The sequence below is a fragment of the Asterias rubens genome, chromosome 18 (assembly GCF_902459465.1).
Source record: "Asterias rubens chromosome 18, eAstRub1.3, whole genome shotgun sequence".
In the NCBI taxonomy this organism is placed as follows: domain Eukaryota; kingdom Metazoa; phylum Echinodermata; class Asteroidea; order Forcipulatida; family Asteriidae; genus Asterias; species Asterias rubens.
In genome coordinates, this window is record NC_047079.1 from 4,753,307 (window position 1) to 4,772,993 (window position 19,687).

The window sequence follows — 19,687 nt, forward strand, 5'->3', positions numbered from 1 at the left end:
TGAAAATTTGAGCTCAATTGATGGTCGAAGTTGCGAGATATTAAAACTGTGAAAGAAAAAACACCTTTGTCACACGAGTGTGCTTTCAGATGCTTGATTCTTAGACGTCATAATCTAATTCTGAGGTCGCGAAATCAAATTCGTTGAAAATTACTTCTTTCTCGAAAACTACAACAATCAACAACATGAGGTAAACTGGTATTCGAAAAACTTCTTGATCCAACCACAAACTAATTTGTTTGGGTTATTAGATAAAAAAGTTAGAGGTTTGCAGAAGAGCGATAAATAAAAACTGCCCCGAGAGATAGTTTGCACAGTTAGCTTCTTTTATCAAAAAGGAAGTAAAAGAAAGTTTTGAACTGAAGTTTTTAGACTTGTTTTGTTTGTATTGCAGACCCTCCAAAGCAGGGAGCATCCCACAAGTTGGGGGGGGGGGGGGGCAAGGGAAATATTCTTGAAGGGTACAACTGCAATCCAAAAGACTCGCAGAACAGTCTGCTGGACCACACACAGTGAGACCTGCACAAGCTACGCTCAACTATCGGCCAATGAAAATTGTTCATATGACCTCAGTGAAGGGCGCTGTTCTGTCTTATTTATGGTGTCAAACCTACAAGGGTCTTTAACTTTTTTTTCACCTACTAAAAATTCCAATCTTGAATTAAAAAAACAAAAAACTTTGTTGGTGATAGTTCTATTTATAAAATGGGACCTTAGAGGAATAGCAGCAGGTTACACTGTCGTTGGTGAATGGTCTCTGATCGGATCTAATGTGGACAACTCATCTCAGCTGGGATCTATATGATGTGCTGTTGACAAAACAAACAAAATAAAAGTAAACATTTTGATCACACACTGAAAAACGTCAAGAGAAGAAAGTTTAAACTGTAGGTTCATATTTACACTTTAAAATCTTACATTTTTTGGGTATTCGGAGTGGCTCGCTATCTGCTATTGTGCATTCATGAGGTTCACCACGGAAGGTGTAGTTTACTCGGAGGTTCTTGTCTTCTCCAACGCAGGGATCGTAGAACCCTGGAAGACCAGTCTGTAAGAAAGTAAAAAGCATGAGGACAACATTGGTAATATTTATAATAATAATAAATTATTCTTTTAGCGCATGTCAAGAGGTCTCTATGCGCTGTTAAGGCAAAAACCACGATTGTACAAAGTAAACCGATATTTTTTCACCAGGGTTTTTAATTGTTCTGATGTTTCAGCCTGTAACACACTCTCTGGAAGACTGTTCCAGAACTGAACTGCTGCATATTGGAAAGAGCGAGAATCACAATGACTCTGTTTTTATAACTGGTAATGACCAGAATCATTGCTTTGTGTGGCCAAACATTAACATGAAATAAAAAACCTGTGAACACTAAAGGTCAATCGGTCTGTGGAGCGAATTTTTTTTTTTCAAACACTGAAAACCCAATCCACGTGCAAGGCTCCAGTCTGAGGTGGGATTCAAGGCAGGCAAACAAACCACCGAAATAAACAGGGACAGAAACCACTGAAAGAAATACTTAAAGAAACCAGTGAACTAAACACTGAAAGAAAGCACTGAAATAACCAACTGAAATAAACACTGAAAAAACACTGAAAGAAACCACTGAATGAAACACTGAATGAAACACTGATAAAAACCACTGAGAGAAACCGCTGAAATAAACCATTGAAAACCACTGAAAGAAATTGCTGAAAGAAACACTGAAAGAAACCGCTGAAATAAACACTGAAAAAACACTGAAAGAAACCACTGAATGAAACACTGAATGAAACACTGATAAAACCCACTGAGAGAAACCGCTGAAATAAACCATTGAAAACCACTGAAAGAAATTGCTGAAAGAAACACTGAAAGAAACCGCTGAAATAAACACTGAAAGAAACCACTGAATGAAACACTGAAAGAAACACTGATAAAAACCACTGAGAGAAACCGCTGAAATAAACCATTGAAAACCACTGAAAGAAACCACTGAAAGAAAATGCTGCAAGAAACCCCTGAAAGAAACACTGATAAAAACCACTAAAAGAAACCACTGAAAGAAATAATAATAATAATAATAAGACATTTGTAAAGCGCCTAATGCAAAAAGCCTCTAAGTGCAAAAAGAGAAACAATAAAATAAACAATTAGAGAAAGATACAAGATGCAAATAAGCAAATCACTGAGCCAGCCCGATTCTATTACCTTGGAAGCATCCGTAAGTATAAGTTTTGAATCTTTGACTTGACATTGTAGAGGTATCGTTACATCGATCACTCCATCCATCAAGTCGTCAAGACTCCCACATCCTCCATTACTCGCCGACTCCTCGCTGACAACCAGCTTCCCGTACCACGCCTTGGTGATGACGAGACCTTCCCGGGCTTGCTCGGAAGCGATGATGCGTTCAACCATCTCTTCCATTAGATAGACCTGCGTGTGAGTTAATACAAAGATATTAGTATCGTCAATCAGCAGTGAGTTGATCAACCATTTAAAGCCATTGGACACTTTCTGAACAGAACAAAAATTAAAAGTTCACAGATATACAGGAGGTAATGGTGAAAGACTTCCCTTGAAATATTATTCCATTAAAGCAATTATCAATACTCGATATCGAGAATAACAGATTTATACTTTCGACAGCTCTCCATTGCTTGTTACCAGGTAAGTAATTATGCGTATTTTGAGTAATTACCAATAGTGTCCACAGTGCCTTTAATGCCATTCAATGAGACTTTTCGGAACTCTAGTTGGTGGCAGGCTTACCAGGTAAATCTATTATTCACGGTAATGTGAGCATGCTCAGACCAATGTAAACAATGGAAATTTATCGGGTAAGTTTGTTGCTGCCTATCGTTCAAAGGTCTCCCATCGCACTGGGTGTTATGAATGGTGGCACAACGCACAAAACTATCTCTGTATGCATTTTGTAGGCGGACATGTTTGATCTTTGTCTTCAGTAGGAGGGCTGACAGTGAACTGTGTTAGATGCATTCATAACATGGTATCACATTGCAGACTGGCACAGTTTGTCATTCAAAACTAAAATATGAACGGTCTGACAGTAGGAGGGTTGAATGTGTACTGTGTATATGTATTCACCACATGATACCAAATTTTAAAAACCAATCAGTCTCATGTCGTATACTGACCTCGGCTTGCGCTTCTTTCTTCTTCTGCTCCATTTGTTCTTGCTTGGCGTTGCGTTCTTTTACAATTTCACTGGAGAAGAGAAATTAGGCATTATCAAAAAGCTCAATTCAAGAATATCCGAGTTAGACCACAAAAACTCAGTACGTATACATCCTTTTCAGTGAGGGGATGCATTATATCTAAATACTTGGTGTATACTTAATGTAATGGATAAGCAGTTACTGACTGGGGCATTCAGCAGCACTAATGGTTTGTGCATGATCCAATTAAGTCGACTGTTTGGAAAAGGAATTACATGGAGATAACAGGTGTGAATTGCAGAACGAAAAGGTGCGTCTTTTTAGTCTCTTTCTGTAATGGGGCATTCCCATAATGGGGAATAAGAAGCCATTACATTAGCTCCTCACGCAATTTGAGAACTTGCTAAGGTTTCAAACTATTGCATACAAGTTTCAAACTTGCCCGAGCTACCAATTTGGGCAGTGAAATTTGTGTGCTCTGTGTTTCATCTTGACAGCCCTATATTGGCGGTCTCCCTATTAGTCAATATCTTTATCCAGCTTAAAATTACCCGGATGTGCACACAAGACAAACATACGCTGAGAAACACTGTATTCACATGGAGCATTTACTTACTCTGTCTTCTGTCTGTTCAAGAATGGATCTACAACCAGAGCTTTGATGAGCCAGTATGTAAGGACAGGCGCCACGGTCCCGTAGAAGATGGCTTGTGGTGAGATGTCATGAGCAAGGTGGATCGGAAACAGGAACGTCTGACTGGCCCTCCCTAACCTGTCAAAATAACAAGCACAAATAATATTCAGAGCGGTTCAATAACTCATTTTAACATTTTTTTTAAAACTGGGGAAAAAAAAGATAACAATTACTATGATACTAACTAGTTCTTATGTACGGCATTTTACAACAACCGTTTCAAGGCACTTTACATTAGTGCCCTGGTCATTGGGCCAATAACATTCCTGAAGTCTTTCATCAGCTCCCTTGGGAGTATACAGCCCCAGGCTGCCATGGCGCTCCAAAAGGCTTTTTCAAACAGAAATATATGAACCTCACAGGTACCCATTCATACCCCTGGGTAATGAACTAGGCAATGATAGAAAAGCATCTTGCTCAAGGAAACACGTGTCATGACCGGGATTCGAACCCACACTTCGATGACTAGAACCACCAGAATTTGAATTCGATACTCTAAACCGCTCCGCCGTGACAACCCATAAACCTGATGTTCAGAACCGGTGTCCGCAGAGGTGGAAGGCAGTAAAAGAATCCACTGAGCCAGCTGGTTATCACAAATCCATACATTGTGATGAACTTACTTTAACCTGAGCGTGACTCCCGAGGGTACCCCTATGCTGACTTTAGCCGCTACTCTACTATGACGCGAAATCTTCTTGTCGCACCCGTATTCAAAAATGGATCCAAAAAGACCAACTCTGTTTGACGGAAGCACAAAAAAACAAAAGTCTGTTAGAAGTCTCGAAGGGCGATTTTTAGGGACAGTGAACTTTGGTTCGAATCCCCACTTTAGACATTTCAGACTGTGACAGTGTGTACAAAGAAATCACATGTATCAAGGCATACAGCTGCAGTTAGGGAAACAACAGATGTGGGAGATTGGTTTTCAGTGACAGTGGACTGGGTTCAAATCCCGACTCAAACAATTTAGACATGAGGATTGTGTACAGATAAATAACAATATACAAAGGTACACAACTGAGGTTTGTCAAAAAAGATCGCAAAGTGCCATAGGAAGTTGATTTTCAGGAACAGTGACATTGGTTCGAATCCCCACTCAGGCGATTCAGAAGGTGACAGTGTGTACAGAGAAATCAAAAGCATAGAGGCATACAACTGAAGCTGTTAATCATAAACTACTTGTGTTTTACTCCACGAAATTACGACCCACATTGCAAAACCGCACAATATTGAGAGATATCTGTGCCAATCATTTATTCTACTTTGAAAACATCTTTCCGACAATATTAATTTTATAACAAATGATTTTTATAGCTCAAAGCACCTATTCTGAAGGCAGTTATGTCCCTTGAGATAATTTCTTTCACAGAAAATCTTGTAAACAAAACCAAGGACACTCATCTTTTGAGACTTACTTGGCAGCGACTGTAAACTTCCCCTCCTGCTCCGGAAACTTTTTGGTGAAGCTTGTGCTCACGAATGAATTGGGAATACCGAGCTACAAAATACACACATAAAAAAAACATACCAAGTTAATAAACTGCAAGGGAAACTGACTGGGTAAACTTGCACCCGTTTCAGACAGGTGTGCCAGAGTCGCATCAAACCAAATACATTAGGAGCGAGTCTAGGTCGACCCAAATAAATTTTGGTTGACAGGCCAACTTAATCTAACATATACATTGGTTCGGCTCATGACAAGATCAACGTCTGAAACCAAGGTGCGCTCAAGGGTCGTTCTGAACGCCAGCAACAGACGATCTTTCGACTTCTAGCGCGTCCAGTCGTTCCTAACCGTTTCATACTTCAAACTTTTCATGTACATTAAAGTAGCATGAATAATGGGGAGAAAAAAAGAAAAGAAAAAGAAAATCTTTCTGGCCATCTTTACCTGCATCTGGAACATGGCGTGTGTGGACTGTGTATCTCTGACTACCATAGTGGTCATGGAGGACTGTAGACCCCATCTCCACGTCAGGTAACCCATTGTGTGCTTGTCGAGCTGACGACCACCAACTATTAACAAGATATCAAAAAGAAATTACAGATGTTACTTTTACATTGGGGAGAAAGAATATAGCAATTTTTTTTTTTCACTTTTACACCGATGTGTATTAAGCACAGTAGACTCAACTCTTTATATGAAATTTGTAGAGTGATTGTGAAAAAAATGAATACTTTATTTCTTACCTACAGACACTCCAGGGGCTATCATACCTCCAGATAGAAGACGGCTCGTACCTGTACATGTGACGAACCTGTCCAAATAATAACATCAATGTTTGAGCATCATACGCCACTTTTGTCATGCGCAAATAAAATTTCATTTTTTCGCTATCGTCCCATCTTTGATTTTATCTTTACACTAACCCCTTCCCTTTACCCCTCCCATCATGTCCTTATGTCCTTCTTCCTTTTTCATCCCTTGCTTTTTTTGTGTGCTGGCTGCATTTTCTTCTCTCTCTCTTCATTTCTTTCCACTTTGCTGCTTATGTTACACCAGAATACCTGTTCATAATTGTTGTGTTGTCATTTGGCTTTTGAGAAAGACTCTTCAAGGGTTGAAACATCACGCTATTTTTGGATTATTACCAAAAGTCCTTTTTGGTTGTTAAGCAGTTTGCAAAAGGAAGTTCTATTGTCTCATCTAAAAGGCATTTAACTTAAAGAAACGTTACAGAATTGGTAAGAAACAAAAATCATGAAGATCACAGATTTACATAAAACTTACACGGTCTAATGATAGTGATAGTAGAATTCATCCCTTGAAATATTTCTGTCTGAAATGACATATTTGATGAGAAATAATCAATCTAATTTCGCGCTTGGAGTTTATCGCTCAGTGAGCATTTTATTCATGTTTGTTTTGGCATCGATGCAATGCAAAATTTGCAATCGATTTTTCACTATTCCCTCGTGACCCAGATGGCCGTCCGATCTCGAACTTGTACAGGTTTGTCAGTTTATGTATATGGTGGATTACATAGAGTGCTTACACTGCCAGCAACTATTTTGCTAGCAAAACCAATTCTGTAATGTTCCTTAAAATCTTACTCCAAGGCCGAGTTGCATAGAGCTGCTTCAGCACAAAAACTAGCAAGACACAAAAAAATTATGCTTACTAGACAAAGGAAACCAGCTGAAATACAATTTCACATGTAGCATTTGTGACTGGTGTCCTGCTTATCGTTGCTTAGCAGAACTCTTTTAAGCAATATTTACTGCTTAAGCAGCTCTGAGAAACTGGACACAGCTTTAATAACCACGCTTTAATGACCACTTACGTTCTCTTGTTGATGTTCCTGAATAACTTCAGAGCTAGCGTTGGTCCACCACCTGCAGATGCTTGGAACTAAACCAACAAATAAATCAACGATTTGTAAAAAGGTAACTATGACATATAGCGAACCACCTCATGGAGTACAGTTTATGATTGATCAAAGACTGGTTATTATGGGGGGTGTATAGACGATGTGACCTATGTTTACATTCAAACTGCCCTCTGTTGACAAAACACTATATACGTCGTGTTTCGCCGGGCAAAGAGTTGCGTAGTCATAGTAAGATTGCGTACACTTTCTAGCTGGCTGCCAAAACACAAAGGTTTTGCCCGGCGGTATGCGCGCGAATCATGTTATGGTTTTCGTGTGACGTCAGAGATCACATCGTCTATAGGCTGGTCCTTGAAAAATGCACAAATAATTAAGTATGTTCAAAGGATGAGGTGCCACACAAAAGTTGGACAGTCTAAAAAAAGGCCATGGAACATGAGTGGAACATTTCTCTAAAACATAATGGCAAAATAATAGTAATCAACTCTGATAACTATTACAGTTTTCTTTGTTAAAGGGAACTATTAATGGGAATAACGGTGTGGGGAACTGGTCTTCACTGTGTGGTAATGACCTTGGTTGCTGGCTGGCCACTATTTACGGAACGAGCTCAGCGCCTTGAGCGTCACTGAACAACGGAATTTAGCGATTATAAGAAGGCACTATTATCACTATTATAATAATTATTATATACATGTAAGAACCGGAATCCAGCCGTCAACTGCTTCTCTTACCTCTCCCCATGATTGATACGAGAATATCCGTCTGTAGGAAACATTGAAGCTGCCGTTCCCGTTGCCGTTCTGCGTGGACAGATTTCCCGACAGTACCGCCGTGTCACTTGTAGTAAGAGGGGCATCAATGGACTGTGTTATGGACATACTCTTGACTTCTATGGCCGGAAGACCACTGGGGATAAAGATGTCACAAACACTTATTCTTAATGGACACTGAGTTAGCTTTGTGGTATCTTGCCCTACCTTTTGGCTCTGCGGACCCCGGGTTTAAATCCACTCTCGGACAGCAGACTCGTGACTGGTTTGGGTTTTTAGTCGAATGCAGGCAAAAGAGGTTTTAAATTTCATTTTTCCCATTACACAGTAACAATCACAAAGGATGTAACACCCATTTCAGACAGGCGCTCCAGAGTCGCGCTGAACCAAATTCTGAATTAAGTACATGAAAAGTTTTGATGTCTAAAACAGTTAGGAGCGACTAGACGCGCTAGAAGTCAAAAGATCTGCTGTTGCAGTAGTTCGGAGCGCCTTGCTTTTAGACACTTTGATCTTTTATGAGCTGAGCCAATGTGAATGTTATGTTAAGCTCGCCAGCCTGAAACAAAACAATTATTTTGAGTCGCTCCTAATCTATTTGGTTAGATGGGACTCTGGCTCGCCTGTCTGAAAGGATGCAAGAGTAATAATGTATGCTATAAAGAATTCCATTACCTGAATTCATCATCATAGTCATCATAGACGTCAAATAAATCAGTTGCATCAATTCCAACAGTTATCGCTCCCTGGAGGGAAGAAAAGCAACAAAGAAAACTTGCAGGTAACTTGAGCAGAAAAGAGAAAATAAGCTTGAACAGGTTTGGACCCAGAGGGTGGGTCCAGGGGGTGGATGGGCCCAGAGGGTGGGTGTAGAGGGTAGGTACGGGGGTTGGGTCCTGGATGGGTCCAAGGGGAAGGATCCAGGGGCGAGTCCAGGGGGTAGGTTCAGGGGTTGGGTCTAGAGGGTGGGTCTAAAGGGTAGGTCCAGAGGGTGGGTCAAGAGGGTGGGTCCAGAGGGTGGGTCAAGAGGGTGGTTCCAGATGGTGGGTGCAGGGGTTGGGTATAGAGGGTTGGTCCAGTGGGCGGGTACAGGGGTTGGGTCCAGGGTCCATGGGGTAGGGTCCAGGGGTGGATCCAGAGTGTGGGTCTAGAAGGTGGGTAATGAGAGTGGGTCCAGGGGATGGTAGTGGGTCCAGGGTGGGTCAAATCTGTGAAGCCTGTTATGGAAACCATACTTTAATGTCTTGATTATTCTAAAGGAATCAAATTGACACCATCGTACCCTTGGATTTGTACTCTGTTGAATCCTCCTCTCCTCTTGCTCTTTGGATAACCTCTCATACTCCTCCCGGATATCTTGAGCAGTTCTCGTTCTTGGGACGACCTCCCACTCTGCCTCCAGCCCCTTCTCTCCATACACATCATATATGGCCCTCTTACTTGGATCATTTAAAACTGAAAAAGAGAGGTGAACAAAAGTAGGTATCAGGTGGATGCTTAAAGGCACTGGAAACCCTTGGTAATTACTCAAAATAAAAATACCATAAAAAGGTTGGTAACCAGCAACAAAGAGCTGTTGATTCATTGTGAGAATAGTTTTTGAAAAGAAGGTAATTTCTCACTCTAATATTTGAATCTGAGAAACCCTTAAGGCCTGAAAATTTATAATTTTGAACACAGCTTCTTTTATAGATTAAGAAAGTGGCCGAGCGGATAACAGCACCAGACTCAAGCTTACAGAATTCTGATCCGCAGTGTGGGTTCAATTCCCGGTTGTGACACTTGTCCTGCACTTAAAGGAACACGTTGCCTTGGATCGGTCGAGTTGGTCTTTGAAAAGCGTTTTGTAACCGTTTGTTATAAAATCGATATGGCTAGAAAGATGTTGTAAAAGTAGAGTACAATGATCTACACAAATATGCCTTGAAGTTGCGTGGTTTTCTTTTTACCTCATCGACTAAAAAACACGGTCGGCCATTTATGGGAGTCAAGTTTTTGACTCCCATAAATGGCCGACCGTGTTCGTTCGCGACGTAAAATGAAAACCGTGCAATTTTGAGTGATACTTGTGTGGATCATTATATTCTACTTTTAAAACATCTTTCTAACCATAATATGCATTTCAAACGGTTTCAAACGCTTTTTATAGACCAACTTGTCTGATCCAAGGCAACGTGTTCCTTTAACCATTTATCCTTTGAATGGGACTCAAAGCTGTAGGTCCTGCGTGTTGTGTAATACACTTATAAATGCTCATCTATAGACGATGTGACCTACGTTTACATTCAAACCGCCTCTGTTGACAAAAAACTGTACACGTCATGTTAAGCTCGGGTAAAATGACGCGTAGTCATGGTAAGATTGCGTGTACTTTCTAGCTGGCTGCCAAAACACAAAAGTTTTGCCCGGCAATATGCGCGTCCCATGTTATGGTTTTCGAGTGACGTCAGAGGTCACATCGACTATTGGTCTAGGATTTACCTTGGTACGCCTGTTGTGCTTTGTTAAAGATTGCTTCTGCAGCTCTCTTGTCATTCTCATTGAGGTGTTTATCTGGGTGATATAAGACACACATGCGACGATACGCTGTTCTCAACTCATCACTGGTAGCCTGTCATGAAGAAAACAATAGTCTGGTCATGAGGACATGCAGGCCACAGAGGTCACAGCCTCTGTTTTCCCCGGGTTTGGCCTTGGTGCCCTTTCTTTTTTTCAAAGGTTTCCCATTCACTAAAAGATTTTCAAATGGAAGTGCCCTTTGCGAAATGGAAATGGCCTTGCCCCTTTAAATCTGACAATCCAGGCCTGATTTTTGGATCTTCTTGTAATTTGTTGCAAGTCTTCCGAATCAATTCAATATTACTTATTGAAGATCAGATTTGTACACGTAAGTTAGAATGTTTGTGTCTAGCCCAATATAACTGGTCCAATCCAAATGGATGAATACCATTGCCATTATCGTTAAAAAATAAAACATCCACTGTTTGCCTACCCCCCCCCCCCCTTTTGCAGGGCGTTAGTGACAGCGTCCATATTATATGCGGATAACTTTCCGTAAGCTTATGCTTTTTTAATAGTGCCACCACTTTTTTGTGACTTTTTCACTCATTTTAACAAAAAAGGGATCTTATTGATATTGATGAATTGATTGAGCATGTTGAGGTAAACTAGATACTATTATATTATTTCATATAATCATATCGCATGAAAAAGTGGTGGCGCCATTCGGAAACTATTCCCTCACGGAATAGTGTGCAGATATGCCTTATTTTGGCAGCTGATTTTACACAATCATGAAAATGTTATCCAGAAAAAAACCATTGAACATAGAAATATTGTCAGCTGATTTTACACAATGTTAAATTATATCAAGAATTCAAAATTACTTTGATAACAGCACAGACACATGGATTACACAACCTCTACATTTAAACATTTTTACCTCTTTTCTGGTGTTCAAAATTGCATAGAAATCATCAGAAATTGTCGAACTCTCCTCCACCGTGGGCGCAGCCATTTTGCTTTGAGTTAGAGATCGAGATTGGATGAACTGTAGGCTGCCCTCATCGTTCTCATTTGGTGAGTCGTCTGGTTCGTCAAAAAGTTTTCTTCCCTCGCCGGATTCTGGGGAGTGGCTGGGGAGTGGCTGCATGATCAATCTGTATCTATATACATGTACATTACCCTCCACTTCACTTCTGCCTAAGAACTTATATGTTGTATATATTCTGTACATAAAGTATAAATAAACCTAGTTTAAAGTTGTTTTTATAAATTCATCACTGTAACTATCTGATGTTTTTTTTTTTTTTTTTCCACAGGTCCCTCATACCTATTTTTAAAATCATCATACCTTTGATCTTGCTATTCTTATTAATTGACCATTGTTAGTTGCATCATGATGCAACTTGCTCTCTAATCCTACCCTTTCATGTCCCCCTGCATTGTTGTCGAACAATACATTTACCACTTTTATGGTCCAGTAACCCTTCCTTTCATTCTAAACATCCTTTGTCCTCGCCACTTCACTCCTACTGGTTCATAGCCACCAATATTGTTTCTGAAATAGAAACTTTGATTGGCTGTTATTTTCCCGCTTCTTTCTGGATCCTTTCCTTAATCCCTTTCCCCCTCTCTATTTCTATAAATGGATATGTATTTGATTGTACTTGTTTTATGCCTCTGAAGAAGGTCCGGATTGGATCGAAAGCTAAGGCCATCTACCCTATTCATTATGTATACATGTACATGTATGTGTATAGACGATGTGACCGTGACATCACATGTTTACAAAACAATCACAGAGCCTGGACTTCCTGCAGGCACGATTTGTACACAGCTCAATGGAAGAAAACATCAAATCTATTATTAATATGGAGATTGCGCTGTCTAATTCTTATCAACTTTTGATATGATGAAAGGGGCACATCTCAAAACTTGTCCAGCTTTTACTTTCACAACTTTTGGTTTTATGTGGAAATTATGACACAGAATGTCAACTTTCCCATAGGACCAGTGTAGTATCTTGCCTGCCAGAATACTCAAAGAATGTACAAGTGTCACATGGTCTATAGTTGAGCCGGCAAAAAAAAAAAATGTCCTAGGACACATCACACCAGCTCCACGCATTGTGTGGATGGGGATGGCTTAATTTTTGAAGTGCTTAGAGAGAGTGTCTTTGAAGATGTCCAATGAGTGCTGGAAATCACACTACAGGTTACAAGGCAGTCCAGTGCTTGATGGTGGCCAGAAAAAAAACTACTGCCGCAGATTTTGGTTGTGTGACGAAGTTGATGGAATTGAAGATTGTGTTTTCGGGGAGGGTCGAGTTGAATGTTGTGCAAAGTCGAAGAGGGATTTCAACTAAGTTATTGACAGGTTAGTGTAGAACATGGCTAGCCTTCTACCTTTCCTTCTAATTTGTAGTGGTTTCCAGCTAAGTTTCGTATTATCAAAACTTCATAATAAGCATTCCTAACTCACCAACCCCATGTATGCAGCAGTCATTCCCATCCAAATGAACAACACTCGGATCGGAGCCAACATTTTCTGCACGCACTTTTTGTCTAAACCTTAACAAAATATTTGTTTTACAATGAAATTTTTGCTCAATTTACTGGGAGGCAATTTCCCCCTTGATAAAGGAAGTCATACCAAAAAATAAATAAAACCATCTTAAAAGCTAAAAAATTATATGCATAAACAATTTTGTATAAAAAAAGAATCACCATTGGTACTTTCTTATGTTGATATTAGGACTTATTTGTGTTGCTGTCGGACAGGGCGTTATTAAAGTTGGTTGCAACACTTATGTTTTAAAGCCGGTTCTTTCTGATGACAGAGCGGACATTATTTGTTCCCATCTGATGAGATCACCCTGTCACTAAAAGCGACTGGTCAAAGAGTTCAACAAAGAGCTATTTTGAAGTCGAAACCTTTTGATACGAGTTCCACACAGCTTAATGGTTCCCAGTAGCTTTTGCGGTGTTTTCTCTGTTGTGTTGCGAATAAAGAGGTGGGTTTTTAATTGGGATTTGAAGGAACTCAGGGAATTGGTTAAACGCACAGATTGAGGAAGACGATTCCAGCATGTTGGCTGAGAAGAGATGTGTTGAATCGAAGAACTGTACAATTACGGATTTCCCCCCTGAATGAGGAAGCCAGACAACAAAAAATACAAAACAAAATCTCAATTTATTGTATAAAAACAATTCACCATCTGGCACTTCTATTGGACATGAGGGATTCTTCGTGCCACGGTCGAAGTTGCACATTTTTGTACCGTACCAACTGTTGGTTACAGCGCTGTTGTTTTTGAAGTTTTCAGATTTAGATTCAGATTCAGAAACACATGTATTTCCATACTTCTATGAAGAACTATACGACAAGTACATCTTTCCTAAGTTCATTTAATCTGACTATTAACTTAAAATCTTTGTCGTTCGATGACGTCACATCGTTGGTAGAAGCAAGTGGTCCACGAGTTCAACAAAGAGGACATCCTACTTTTGAGGTCAACAAAACTTCAAAAAACCTTCTTACGAGCTGAATGAACACATCATCAAGTGAAGATGTTCCTAGTAGCTTTCGCGGTGTTTTCTCTGTTGTGTTACGGGGGAGAGCGTGTGATCTCACGGGCCAGCCAATGGATGTCGTGGCTGAGGTAGGACGTGACGCGGTTCTTACTTGTCCAACTAACTTTGACAGTCTGGACATTAATGGGGCTATAACTTGTAATGATCATTGTAAGGTTGTTTGGCATCGCCTGATGAATGACACATCTACACCAATAAGTTCATGTACAACAGTGTATGATGATTTCAAGATTAGGTTTTCAATATCTGGCGGTTCCAACTGGACTCTCAATATCAGCGGAGTCGAGCCGAATGATGCTAGCAAATACAGGTGCAAGATTCGGCGCTCGAAACCAACGCCAAAATGAATAACTTCACAAAGCATGACACTCATTATACCATCAACCATCAACATTACGTTGAGTGAAACACCTTCTGAAATAACTGAAGGGGAAAATGTTGTCTTTAGATGCCATGCTCAAACACGAAAGGAGCTGATTTAACGTACAAATGGCTCTTGGAAGGACTGGATGTACTTTTATTCGCAACGAATACAGATTTTGAGCTGAGCGAAAACAACAAAGTGATAGAATTTCGGAATATAGAAAGGAAACTGAATAATAGGCATATCACTTGTGCGACATACAGTGGAAATACACTCGTCCAAACAAGTGACGAATATATATTCAAAGTTCACAATCGCCCAAGGACAGAACCAACACCGATCCCATCTCAACCAATCGTACCTGAAGTACCTTCCCCATCCATCGCCGTACCCGAAATACCTCGCCCATCCATCCAAACCGTACAGGAACGAAATCCCGAGATCGACCACCCAGAGAGCGGAAGCACAGCCCTGTTTGCTGGATGGGGCGTAAGTGCAGTCTTCTTGATACTCCTCATCGTATGTCTTATCTACTTTCTCGTCTTCAAAGGACGAAACAAGACACGGTCCCAAAGTCCCAATTCCCGAGACGGTGGCAGAAAAGATGCGGGTGCCGTTGAGTTAGCAGAAACTCAACCGATCGAGCAGGCTGCTTCTGATGAGAGAGTGAGGGCATCGACGAGTTGTGCTGGAGGGATTGAGCCACACCGAATGCACCCACAGAAACAGGTGGATACTCATCAATGCGACCAAGAGGGTGATGACACGCACCACTACGTAGAGGTGTTGTAAAACAAGACTTAGTCGGAGAGGTGGCTCGTGGGGGCAAGCGGCGCTCCGTCCCCCACGAGCGTTAGCGTGAAGACCCGGTCCGTTATTAAAGTAGGGCCGAGTGGGGCTGCGGGGCTCTCGCCCGGCTGCAGTGGGGGCCCGGCACGGGGCCCCGACTTGGTGGAAAGACGGTGTTCTGGGTGCACGGCCGTGTCCGAAACGACGACTTCGGCTACAGCTACGTCTAGATCAGCGCGTCTACCAGTGTTGAAGAATAGGCAGACGCGCGCGATGTAGCCGTAGCTGTAGCCGAAGTCGCCGTTTCGGACACGGCCTTGGATCGGTCGAGTTGGTCTTTGCATAACCGTTTGTTATAAAATGCATATGGTTAAAAAGGTGTTTTAAAAGTAGGATACAATGATCCACACACATTTGCCTCGAAAGTGCGTGGTTTTCCTTTTTCTCTGCGAATTAACACGGTCGGCCATTTATGGGAGTCAAACGTTTGACTCCCATAAAATGGCCGACCGTGTTTGTCAACGAGGTAAAAGGAAAACCACGCAATTTCGAGTGATACTTGTGTGGATCATTATATTCTACTTTTAAAATATCTTTCTAATCATATGCATTTTATAACAAACGGTTACGGACGCTTTTCAAAGACTAACTCGACCGATCCAAGGCAACGTGTTCCTTTAAAGACACTGGACACTATTGGTAATAAATGTTGTCAGAGACCAGTCTTATTACTCGGTGTATCTCAACATTTGCATCAAATAACAAACCTGTGAAAATTTGAGCTCAATTGGTCGTCGAAGTTGCGAGATAATAATGGAAAAAACAACACCTTTTGTTGCACGAAGTTGTGTGCTTTCAGATGCTTGATTTCGATACCTCAAATTCTAAATCTGAGGTCTCGAAATCAAATTTGTGGAAAATTACTTCTTTCTCGAAAAGTACGTTACTTCAGAAGTAGCCGTTTCTCACAATGTTTTATACTATCAACCTCTCCCCATTACTCGTTGGCAAGTAAGGTTTTACGCTAATAATTATTTTGAGTAATTACCAACAGTGTTCACTGCCTTAAACACCACCACCTGTCAAATTCGTTCAGTGAGAAATATCTAAAGAAATTCTTTTGAAAATAACCTGAGAAATGTTCTTCCAAAAATGCTCAAAATATGCCCTTGACTCGATTTTTTTTTTATTGAAAGCTAGAGGATGGGAAATAATAGTTTCACTATTTCCAAAAACAATGATTTGCTATAGCGCCCCCTTGTGCGACGACTGTGTTACAAAACGCCAAGTAGACTGGGCTCCTGCCTTAAACCGCAAGGATAAAGACAGGTCCCTGCCGCTAGATCCGGTGATTCCATTGGATACAATGATATGATAAACGTGCAGTGACATAGATGCCCAGATAGTCACTGCTGTCAAGTCCGCAATTTAATTTGACTGTGTATCGCTATGTGAAATGAATGAGGTCAAAGGTTAAGCCACACAGTTTTTAATGCCGGTCTCTGGTGTTATTTACGAGCCTCGAAGAATGACGTCAGAGGTTCAGGCTTAACGCCAAGTAGCCTGAACATCTGACGTCACAGTTAGAGGCTTGTGAATAACGCCAGAAAGTGACCTCTGGCCTATAGGTCAGTCCCCGTTCACTTCAACTTTCACCTATATATATATTCATCTGCACCGGAAGTGGCGCCTCCAAACGCACCTCTGACCAATCAAAACACAAATACAGAATGCTTACGTCACTGCACGTTTATCCAATGAAAACGTTGTATCAAATGAAATCGCTGGTTATAAAAAGCAAGTCAGGGGGCCGGTATAACAATAGCAACAATAACCTTTACTTATAGCGCTTTTTACAAAAGCGATATACAAAGCGCTTACGAAATACAAAAGCAACCAAACAAAAGAGAAACTACATGTTTGACAGACAAAGCAATGCAATTAACAATGAAACAAACTAGAGTAACTTAGGATAGAGGTGGATTTAATTTGGAACTCAGGGAATTGGTTAAACGCACAGATTGAGGAAGACGATTCCAGCATGTTGGCTGATGGATAAAGAAGAGAATGTTGAATCCAAGAACTGTACAAGTTCTGTACATTAATACGCGTGTACAGGCCTATACAGGAAGTACAATTAATTTTTGTCTACATATTCTGGCTCGATTTACTGAGAGAGGCGGGCCAATGAACCAACTACGCATTTCCCCCTGAATGAGGAAGCCAGACAACAAAAAATACAAAACAAAATCTCATTTTATTGTATAAAACAATACACCACTGGTACTTCCTAAACATTGGACATGAGGGATGCTTCGTGCTACGGTCGAAGTTGCACATGTTTGTACCGTAACAACTGTTGGTTACAGCACTGTTGTTTTTGAAGTTTTCAGATTCAGATTCAGATTCTAAACACACGTATTTCCATACTTCTATGAAGAGTACATCTTTGCTCAGTTCATTTAGTCTGACCATTAACTTAAAACTTTTTGTCGTTCGATGACGTCATATCGTTGGTAGAAGCAAGTGGTCCACGAGTTCAACAAAGAGGACATCCTACTTTAGAGATCAACAAAACTTCAAAAAACCTTCTTTCGAGCTGAATTAACACATCATCAAGTGAAGATGTTCCTAGTAGCTTTCGCGGTGTTTTCTCTGTTGTGTTACGGAGGGAGAGCGTGTGATCTCACGGGCCAGCCAATGGATGTCGTGGCTGAGATACGAGCTAACGCGGTTCTTACTTGTCCAACTGACATTGGTGTGGCTAATTGTAATGAGCATTGTAAGGTTGTTTGGCATCGCCTGATGAATGACACATTTACACCAATAAGTTCATGTACAACAGTGTACGAAGATTTCAAGATTAGGTTTTCAATATCTGGCGGTTCCAACTGGACTCTCAATATCAGTGGAGTCGAGCCGAATGATGCTAGCAAATACAGGTGCAAGATTCGGCGCTCGAAACCAAAGCCAAATTCAAAAACTTCAGAAAGCATGACACTCATTATACCATCAACCATCAACATTACGTTGAGTGAAACACCTTCTGAAATAACTGAAGGGGAAAATGTTGTCTTTAGATGCCATGCTCAAAACACGAAAGGAGCTGATTTGACTTACAAATGGCTCTTGGACAAAGGGGATGCAATTTTATTCGCAACGGATATAGATTTTGAGCTGAGCAAAAACAACAAAGTGATAGAATTTCGGAATATAGAAAGGAAACTGAATAATAGGCTTATCACTTGTGCGACATACAGTGGAAACACACTCGTCAAAACAAGTGAACCCTTTACAATTCAAGTTCAAGATCGCCCAAAAACTGATGAGCCGATACCGATCCCATCTCAACCAGTCGTACCCAAAGTACCTTCCCCATCCATCGCCGTACCCGAAATACCTCGCCCATCCATCCAAACCATACAGGAACGAAATCCCGAGATCGACCACACAGAGAGCGGAAACACAGCCCTGTTTGCTGGAGGGGGCGTAAGTGCAGTCTTCTTGATACTCCTCATCGTATGTCTTATCTACTTTCTCGTCTTCAAAGGACGAAACAAGACACGGTCCCAAAGTCCCAATTCCCGAGACGGTGGCAGAAAAGATGCGGGTGCCGTTGAGTTAGCAGAAACCCAACCGACCACGCCTGCTGCTGCTGTAAGTGCCAAGGCGTCGATGAGTTCTACACGAGAGGGCGTGGCAGTTGAGCCACACCAAGGTGACTCGCAGACCCAAGTAACAGTTCAGGACACTGTACCCCTGTCTGTGGTTGATTCTACACCATTTGACTGTGGGTATAAACCACGCCATCTTGATCCAGTTTATGCTTTTGTGGATAAAAGCCAACCCCACACCGCAGCTGAACAATCGACAAAAGTCTCCGGGAAGGACGAGCCGAAAAGTGGTGCCACCCCAGCTAAGGACGCGGGGAGGGATGAAGTTCAGTCCGTACAGCGGGATACCAACCCCGGTGTAAAGGTTGCCACTGGAAGCGAATCCAGCGGGAAGCAACCTCCCAGCGTCATCCCGTACCATCTCTCCAAGGCCCGGAAGTCAACCAAGAAGACCGAAGACAAGTCCGAACCACCAGAGCAGACTGCAGACCGTGGAGGGGACAACGCCGCTCACAATGACCCCAGACTAAAGAACGCAGAGGGTCTCATCTACGCCGACTTGGATCTCTCCCGAGGATCGCCAAAAATCGTCAACTCTGAAGAGGAGGAGACCCTTTATGCTGGTATCGTCAACAAGGAAACTGTTGGCAACCTCAGAGAAGGGAGTATCCGCCACGCCCCATAAAGAATACGAGGCGGTACAGAAGAGCCTTTGCAAAGTATAGTTTTTCATTAGTTTTATGCACAAAGTCCGGTTCATACACTGTAAAAAACAGCGTTTAGAGTTTAAAGACACTGAACACTATTGGTAATTGTCAAAGACCAGTCTTCTCACTTGGTGTATCCCAACATGATTTT

At 41.4% G+C, this 19,687-nt stretch overlaps 1 protein-coding gene across 1 annotated transcript; it reads right to left on the reverse strand.

Moving 5' to 3' along the window:
- Positions 1-102: 102 nt before the first annotated feature.
- LOC117302210 (dnaJ homolog subfamily C member 11-like) lies at positions 103-11,484 on the reverse strand. The gene is made up of 15 exons (XM_033786031.1): positions 11,410-11,484; positions 10,449-10,578; positions 9,250-9,422; positions 8,643-8,713; positions 7,929-8,103; positions 7,147-7,214; positions 6,053-6,120; positions 5,754-5,878; positions 5,278-5,360; positions 4,483-4,599; positions 3,782-3,937; positions 3,145-3,214; positions 2,195-2,422; positions 919-1,048; positions 103-809 (listed from the first exon to the last, which is right to left on the reverse strand). Exons 1-15 carry the CDS (start codon positions 11,482-11,484, stop codon positions 787-789), a joined length of 1,692 nt encoding a protein of 563 aa, XP_033641922.1. The 3' UTR covers positions 103-786.
- Between the last annotated feature and the right edge of the window lie 8,203 nt (positions 11,485-19,687).